Genomic DNA, 9,279 nt, shown 5'->3' on the forward strand with positions numbered 1-9,279 from the left:
CATTTTAATGCAAAACAAAAGATAAAAAGGATGAGAAACAGATAAGAAGGTTGGGACAGGAGGAGTTACCTGTAGCATGGAATCATGGAGGTAAACCAAATCAGATGGTAACCAAAGGCATTACCCATTTACAGAGGAGATGTAACAAAGGTGTAGCCCAGATCTGAAGGTAACCATTGGGATAGCAAGTTACCATGGTGAAGGTAACCATTGGGATATTAAGTTACCATGGTGAAGGTAACTAACTGGGATAGCAAGTTACCATGGTGAAGGTAACCATTGGGATAGCAAGTTACCATGGTGAAGGTAACCATTGGGATAGCAAGTTACCATGGTGAAGATAACTATTGGGATAGCAAGTTACAATGGTGAAGGTAACCATTGGGATAGCAAGTTACCATGGTGAAGGTAACCATTTGGTTAGCAAGTTACCATGGTGAAGGTAACCATTGGGATAGCAAGTTACCATGGTGAAGGTGACTATTTGGATAGCAAGTTACCATGGTGAAGGTAACCATTGGGATAGCAAGTTACCATGGTGAAGGTAACCATTGGGATAGCAAGTTACCATGGTGAAGGTAACTATTTGGATAGTAAGTTACCATGGTGAAAGTAACCACTGGGATACCAAGTTACCAAGGAGTTGTAACAAAGATGTAACTCTGATATGAAGGACCACTGGGTTACCAAGGAGTTGTAACAAAGATGTAACTCTGATCTGAAGGTAACCACTGGGGTTACCAAGGAGTTGTAACAAAGATGTAGCTCTGATCTGAAGGTAACCAATGGGAATTGGTGGGAATCTAAACCTGGGTGAGGACTTATTACAATTTGTTGAAAATGAATCAAAGGTGATTTCACAGAAGTACAAGAAACCAGGAGATTTTTGATTTGTTACTTGTTATAAGAGAATTGAATAAAACGTTATTGCATGTGCTGGCATTGTTTATTATTTCTCTGTTGTTAAACGTTACGACATCGTCACTTAGATGTAGATGTATGGATATCATTACTTAGGTAGCAGTACACATTTTCTCGGTTTGGCCATGGGTGATTTTTTTGCTCATTAGATTACCCCATTTTAAAGGGTTATTATTTAAAAATGAAAAAAAAACATCCTTGCTAAAATTGGTCCTGTCATGTTAAAGTGGACAATGTGGGGTTTCATTTTTCAGGATAATATTTTAGCTTTGTGTTGGAGATTACTATTTGGGCAGTCTCAAATCTGTGTCTACGCACCAAAAACTAGCTTTACAGGAAGTGAAATTTTCATAGTGTTTACATGTGGTCATGTTATGAAGAATTTCCGAGTTGGAATTTGCTGAAATGTAAGTACTTTGTTACCATGACAGTGTTGTTGATTGTAAGATAGGTGTTTAGAATTAAATTTCTCCTAGAAAGTAGTGTTAGGTTGGAATTAGCAGTATTTTTGCATTCTTAGCATTTTTTCAGTAGGTAACCATGACAATCAAATGTCAGAAATCAGGATATTTTTTTTTTTACACAAATTTCATGTCTACTGTTAATGTAATTGTTATGTAGTTTATGAATATATATACATGTAACGATGTATTTTTCATAACTAATCTGCTATACCTGTATATCTCAAACATGACAAATACTATCAGGAAAAATGCAAATTAACTGTTTACTGCTACCAAAGATGTAGATGTGTGGATATCGTCACTTAGATGTAGATGTATGGATAATGATATCGTCACTTAGATGTAGATGTGTGGATATCGTCACTTAGATGTAGATGTATCGATAATGATATCGTCACTTAGATGTAGATGTGTGGATATCGTCACTTAGATGTAGATGTATGGATATCGTCACTTAGATGTAGATGTATGGATATCGTCACTTAGATGTAGATGTGTGGATATCGTCACTTAGATGTAGATGTATGGATATCGTCACTTAGATGTAGATGTGTGGATATCGTCACTTAGATGTAGATGTATGGATATCGTCACTTAGATGTAGATGTATGGATATCGTCACTTAGATGTAGATGTATGGATATCGTCACTTAGATGTATTGATATCGTCACTTAGATGTAGATGTATGGATAATGATATCGTCACTTAGATGTAGATGTATGGATATCGTCATTTAGATGTAGATGTATGGATATCGTCACTTAGATGTAGATGTATGGATATCGTCACTTAGATGTAGATGTATGGATATCGTCACTTAGATGTAGATGTATGGATATCGTCACTTAGATGTAGATGTATGGATATCGTCACTTAGATGTAGATGTGTGGATATCGTCACTTAGATGTAGATGTATGGATATCGTCACTTAGATGTAGATGTATGGATATCGTCACTTAGATGTAGATGTATGGATATCGTCACTTAGATGTATTGATATCGTCACTTAGATGTAGATGTATGGATAATGATATCGTCACTTAGATGTAGATGTATGGATATCGTCACTTAGATGTAGATGTATGGATATCGTCACTTAGATGTAGATGTATGGATATCGTCACTTAGATGTAGATGTATGGATATCGTCACTTAGATGTAGATGTATGGATATCGTCACTTAGATGTAGATGTATGGATAATGATATCGTCACTTAGATGTAGATGTATGGATAATGATATCGTCACTTAGATGTAGATGTGTGGATATCGTCACTTAGATGTAGATGTATGGATACCGTCACTTAGATGTAGATGTGTGGATATCGTCACTTAGATGTAGATGTGTGGATATCGTCACTTAGATGTAGATGTATGGATATCGTCACTTAGATGTAGATGTATGGATATCGTCACTTAGATGTAGATGTATGGATATCGTCACTTAGATGTAGATGTATGGATATCGTCACTTAGATGTAGATGTATGGATAATGATATCGTCACTTAGATGTAGATGTATGGATAATGATATCGTCACTTAGATGTAGATGTGTGGATATCGTCACTTAGATGTAGATGTATGGATACCGTCACTTAGATGTAGATGTGTGGATATCGTCACTTAGATGTAGATGTGTGGATATCGTCACTTAGATGTAGATGTATGGATATCGTCACTTAGATGTAGATGTATGGATACCGTCACTTAGATGTAGATGTGTGGATATCGTCACTTAGATGTAGATGTGTGGATATCGTCACTTAGATGTAGATGTATGGATATCGTCACTTAGATGTAGATGTATGGATATCGTCACTTAGATGTAGATGTATGGATATCGTCACTTAGATGTAGATGTATGGATATCGTCACTTAGATGTAGATGTATGGATAATGATATCGTCACTTAGATGTAGATGTATGGATAATGATATCGTCACTTAGATGTAGATGTGTGGATATCGTCACTTAGATGTAGATGTATGGATACCGTCACTTAGATGTAGATGTGTGGATATCGTCACTTAGATGTAGATGTGTGGATATCGTCACTTAGATGTAGATGTATGGATATCGTCACTTAGATGTAGATGTATCGTAACTTAGATGTAGATGTATGGATATCGTCACTTAGATGTAGATGTATGGATATCGTCACTTAGATGTAGATGTATGGATATCGTCACTTAGATGTAGATGTATGGATATCGTCACTTAGATGTAGATGTGTGGATATCGTCACTTAGATGTAGATGTATGGATAATGATATCGTCACTTAGATGTAGATGTATGGACCATGATATCGTCACTTAGATGTAGATGTATGGACCATGATATCGTCACTTAGATGTAGGTGTATGGATATCGTCACTTAGATGTAGATGTATTGATATCGTCACTTAGATGTAGATGTGTGGATATCGTCACTTAGATGTAGATGTATGGATAATGACATCGTCACTTAGATGTAGATGTGTGGATATCGTCACTTAGATGTAGATGTATGGATAATGACATCGTCACTTAGATGTAGATGTGTGGATATCGTCACTTAGATGTAGATGTGTGGATAATGATATCGTCACTTAGATGTAGATGTATGGATATCGTCACTTAGATGTAGATGTATGGATATCGTCACTTAGATGTAGATGTATGGATATCGTCACTTAGATGTAGATGTATGGATATCGTCACTTAGATGTAGATGTATGGATATCGTCACTTAGATGTAGATGTATGGATATCGTCACTTAGATGTAGATGTATGGATATCGTCACTTAGATGTAGATGTATGGATATCGTCACTTAGATGTAGATGTATGGATATCGTCACTTAGATGTAGATGTATGGATATCGTCACTTAGATGTAGATGTGTGGATATCGTCACTTAGATGTAGATGTATGGATAATGACATCGTCACTTAGATGTAGATGTGTGGATATCGTCACTTAGATGTAGATGTGTGGATATCGTCACTTAGATGTAGATGTATGGATACCGTCACTTAGATGTAGATGTATGGATATCGTCACTTAGATGTAGATGTGTGGATATCGTCACTTAGATGTAGATGTGTGGATATCGTCACTTAGATGTAGATGTATGGATAATGACATCGTCACTTAGATGTAGATGTGTGGATATCGTCACTTAGATGTAGATGTGTGGATATCGTCACTTAGATGTAGATGTATGGATACCGTCACTTAGATGTAGATGTATGGATATCGTCACTTAGATGTAGATGTGTGGATATCGTCACTTAGATGTAGATGTGTGGATATCGTCACTTAGATGTAGATGTATGGATAATGATATCGTCACTTAGATGTAGATGTATGGATACCGTCACTTAGATGTAGATGTATGGATATCGTCACTTAGATGTAGATGTGTGGATATCGTCACTTAGATGTAGATGTGTGGATATCGTCACTTAGATGTAGATGTATGGATAATGATATCGTCACTTAGATGTAGATGTATGGATAATGATATCGTCACTTAGATGTAGATGTATGGATAATGATTTCAGCTTTCACCTTAAATAATCATACTTTTTGTATATCTCGGAATGCTTGTGTGCCAGATATTGAGGATGGTGCCCTGCTCACCCTTGCCATGTTGTTTCTTTTCGTTTTTGTTTTTATGGCCATAATTTTGTGAATGTGTGTCATAAAAAGATAATTGAATAAGATATTATAGTAGTTAGCAGTAGTGGATCAGAAAGTGCCTTTATAACGGCCCTGTACGACATTGACCTTGCAGTATGTAACAAATAGATGGTGTCTACGCAGACATATAACCGACGTGGCTAGAACTATTTTTCCAGCAGGGGTAATTACAACTTGTACATATTGTCATATCTTCTCTGTGATCTCTGAAAATGGTGTGTTGTGATAATGACTTGATTTACCAAATTTAGTCTGAAACAACCATTACTGGAAGCTATCAGATTTTGAACAAGTTGATGACTTTCTCTTGATGGGGTCACAGATCAGGATTTGTGGTTTTACTTGAAAATGTTTCTCATGATCTCTTAAAAAATTCGTACAAAATATTTGGTCTGAAGATAAAAATGCTGGTTTTCTTGTGTGAAGAGAACTGTTCAAAAGGATTAACTATGCGTTTCTCTTCGAGACCTGATTGATTTAATCAGGAACTTTATACAGAGTAAATAAAGTAACTATTATCTGGGTGTCCAGTCCCACTAATCATGTGACCACGGGGACTGGACATGGTTCGGTTAGGAATAATCCGATGTCCAAATACGGACTTGTCTGTTTGTATACACTTCATCCATCACCTGGAATCTCACGTACCTGTACAAACAAGCAAGAGAACACTCGCGTCGACAGAAGCAGCATTGATTGAATACAAGTGTGACGAAATGCTGTACTTATGTAATACAGAATTAAATCCAGAAGTAATGTGTCTTTTGTCCAGTACAACGAAGTAGATCTTGATGTCAGGATCAGGCCTTATTGACGAACGATGCTGAATCACGGTGCAAACGACGAATCGGAAATTACGTATATGTGGATGTACTACAACCTCGAGCAGTCATTCTTTTGCTGAAAACACGGAACAAAGGCACGTTCTTCAGTCTTTAGGATGCCAACGTTAGTGATGCCGTTTGATGGTCGACCATCTGATCACGAAGGTTCCGACACGGACAGTAAAAATACCGATTCTAGAATGGGTTTGAAGGAATCATTAAACCCAGTTTTGTGGCTACTTCGAATGACAGGTCTGCTTTTCGGCGTAACCCTGTATAGTCCGTGTCGAAAACCTTCAAAGGCGGATATGCTTACCAAACGCTGCTGTTCTCCCAGTCTTGTGTACGGAGTCTTCGTCGTCTTTCTGTTGTGGTCCAACGTCGCACTCTCGCTGTGGTCGTTTCGTGATATGACAGCTTTTGACGGCGTTGTTTGTAATCAAATCATCACCTCGACTTGGTTCTTTCAGGTGGCAAGTACAGCATTAGGCAATGTCTGGCTTAGTAAACGCTGGAACAGAATCTTCACTGCCTGGGACAAACATGTGATATCAATGGACCCTGGTCTTGCGATTGGAAACCGGCGATCCGCTATTGTTGCAGCTGTTTTGTATATAGTTTGGTTAATGGTAGAGTTTGGATTCGTGGGCATCGGGGCATACTTACTGGAAGGTGGTGGAATAGGATCAGGCGGTTCATTCACCGATCAGCACCATTTCAATATGTTTTTCCAGTTTCTGTTCGTTTTAATTTTCTTCTATTTTATTTCTGCTTGGTATTTGATGACAGCTGTGTTTACTATTTTGGCCTTTGGACTTTACCGGGCGTTTAACACATTCTCTAAACGTCTTGAAGAAAATTTCGTCGATGGAAAATTCAAGGGTGACGTTGAACAACTTCGCCAGAAATATGGCAGCCTTGTCCAGCTGCTCGGAGATGTTGACGGTATGGTTTCCATGTACGTCATGGTAATCGTCGGAACCATCATCCCCCTCATCATCTTCACTCTTTACTTCGTCCTCTTTGAGAGCATCGACACCTACTCCTACATGGCGACCTGGTGGTCTGTATCTCTCAGTCTCATCCAGATCATGTTGGTGTTCATTGGTGGAGGTTTGGTGAATCACGTGGTAAGGCCATTAGTCCGTAAAACACGGGCAGTATAACTTAATTATACACATTACGATTCATACGTCATCCGTACTGAAATCTATAAAAACTACTGGAATTACTAGATACGTTTATCATAACAAGAGTGTTATGCTGTTAATAAACATGGTAAATGCGCTGCGTAAAGCGGCCTTCTTGTTGAACAGGAGGTGAGAAAGAGAGGTCCCGCTCTCTGGTATATCCCATGTATGTTTATATCATATGTGAAATTTAGTTGTATAGCAGATTTTTAAAGTTTTATGACGATCAACATGGCAAGCAATGTTATAATTTATACAGATGTTACAGTGGTCAGTGACCCGGGTTTGGCTTGTCTGACCTTCAGATCAACATACACGAATGTCTAAAATAGACTGTGTTGAGTAATCAGTTAATGTCAGAACCATAATGACAGTTTGTAACGCTATAGTTTGTAACGCTATAGTTTGTAACACTACAGTTTGTAACACCACAGTTTGTAAGGTTCGCTTCAGTTTGTAACGCTACAGTTTGTAATGCTATAGTTTGTAACGCTATAGTTTGTAACGCTATAGTTTGTAACGTTATAGTTTGTAACGCTATAGTTTGTAACGCTACAGTTTGTAACACCACAGTTTGTAAAGTTCGTTACAGTTTGTAACGCTACAGTTTGTAACGCTACAGTTTGTAACGCTATAGTTTGTAATGCTATAGTTTGTAACGCTATAGTTTGTAAGGTTAGCTACAGTTTGTAACGCTACAGTTTATAACACTACAGTTTGTAAGGTTCGTTACAGTTGTAACGCTACAGTTTGTAACGCTATAGTTTGTAACGCTACAGTTTGTAACGCTATAGTTTGTAACACTACAGTTTGTAAGGTTCGTTACAGTTGTAACGCTACAGTTTGTAACGCTATAGTTTGTAACGCTACAGTTTGTAACGCTATAGTTTGTAACGCTACAGTTTGTAAGGTTCGCTATAGTTTGTAACGCTACAGTTTATAACACTACAGTTTGTAAGGTTCGCTATAGTTTGTAACGCTACCGTTTGTAACGCTAAAGTTTGTAACGCTACAGCTTGTAACGCTACAGTTTGTAACGCTACAGTTTGTAAGGTTCGCTATAGTTTGTAACGCTACAGTTTATAACACTACAGTTTGTAAGGTTCGCTATAGTTTGTAACGCTACCGTTTGTAACGCTAAAGTTTGTAACGCTACAGCTTGTAACGCTACAGTTTGTAACACTATAGTTTGTAACGCTACAGTTTGTAACGCTACAGTTCGTAAAGTTCGCTAAAGTTTGTAACGCTATAGTTTGTAAGGTTCGCTACAGTTTGTAAGGTTCTCTACAGTTTGAAATGCTACAGTTTGTAACACTACAGTTTGTAAGGTTCGCTATAGTTTGTAACGCTACAGTTTGTAAAGCTACAGTTTGTAACGCGACTGTATGTAACACTACAGTTTGTAACGCTACAGTTTGTAAGGTTCGCTACAGTTTGTAACGCTACTGTTTGTAACACCACAGTTTGTAAGGTTCGCTATAGTTTGTAACGCTACAGCTTGTAATGCTACAGTTTGTAACGCTAAGGCTTGTAACGCTACAGTTTGTAACGCTACAGTTCGTAAAATTCGCTATAGTTTGTAACGCTGCAGTTTGTAAGGTTCGCTACAGTTGGTAACACTACAGTTTGTAACGCTACAGTTTGTAAGGTTCGCTACAGTTTGTAAGGTTCGCCACTGTTTGTAACGCCATAGTTTGTAAGGTTCACTACAGTTTGTAACGCTACAGTTTGTAACGCTGCAGTTTGCAAGGTTCGCTGCAATTGTAACACTACAGTTTGTAACGCTACAGTTTGTAAGGTTCGCTACAGTTTGTAAGGTTCGCCACTGTTTGTAACGCTACAGTTTGTAACACTACAGTTTGTAACGCAACGGTTTGTAACGCTACAGTTGGTAACACTACAGTTTGTAAGGTTAACCAAAGTTTGTAACGCTACAGTTTGTAACGCTACAGTTAGTAAAATTCGCTACAGTTTGTAACACTACAGTTTGTAAAGTTCGCTATAGTTTGAAACACTACAGTTTCTAAGGTTCGTTACAGTTTGTAACGCTACAGTTTGTAACGCTGCAGTTTGTAAAGCTATAGTTTGTAACGCTACAGTTTGTAAGGTTCGCTACAGTTTGTAAGGTTCGCCACTGTTTGTAACGCTTCAATTTGTAACGCTACAGTTCGTAAGGTTTGCTACAGTTTGTA

The 9,279-nt window shown here is 37.9% G+C and overlaps 1 protein-coding gene across 1 annotated transcript; it reads left to right on the forward strand.

Annotated features, from left to right (window-relative positions):
• Nucleotides 1–6,013: 6,013 nt before the first annotated feature.
• LOC132564496 (uncharacterized) lies at nucleotides 6,014–7,063 on the forward strand. Its single transcript, XM_060229150.1, has one exon. The coding sequence runs from the start codon at nucleotides 6,014–6,016 to the stop codon at nucleotides 7,061–7,063; it is 1,050 nt and encodes a 349-aa protein (XP_060085133.1).
• The last annotated feature ends 2,216 nt before the right edge of the window (nucleotides 7,064–9,279 follow it).

Source organism: Ylistrum balloti, unplaced genomic scaffold, assembly GCF_031769215.1.
Source record: "Ylistrum balloti isolate Yb309-2 unplaced genomic scaffold, AGI_CSIRO_Ybal_v1 Utg372324, whole genome shotgun sequence".
NCBI classification, from domain to species: Eukaryota; Metazoa; Mollusca; class Bivalvia; order Pectinida; family Pectinidae; genus Ylistrum; species Ylistrum balloti.

Bases quoted from the DNA above. Each gene is read 5' to 3' on its own strand.
- LOC132564496 (XM_060229150.1), top strand. From the start codon at position 6,014: ATGCCAACGTTAGTGATGCCGTTTGATGGTCGACCATCTGATCACGAA.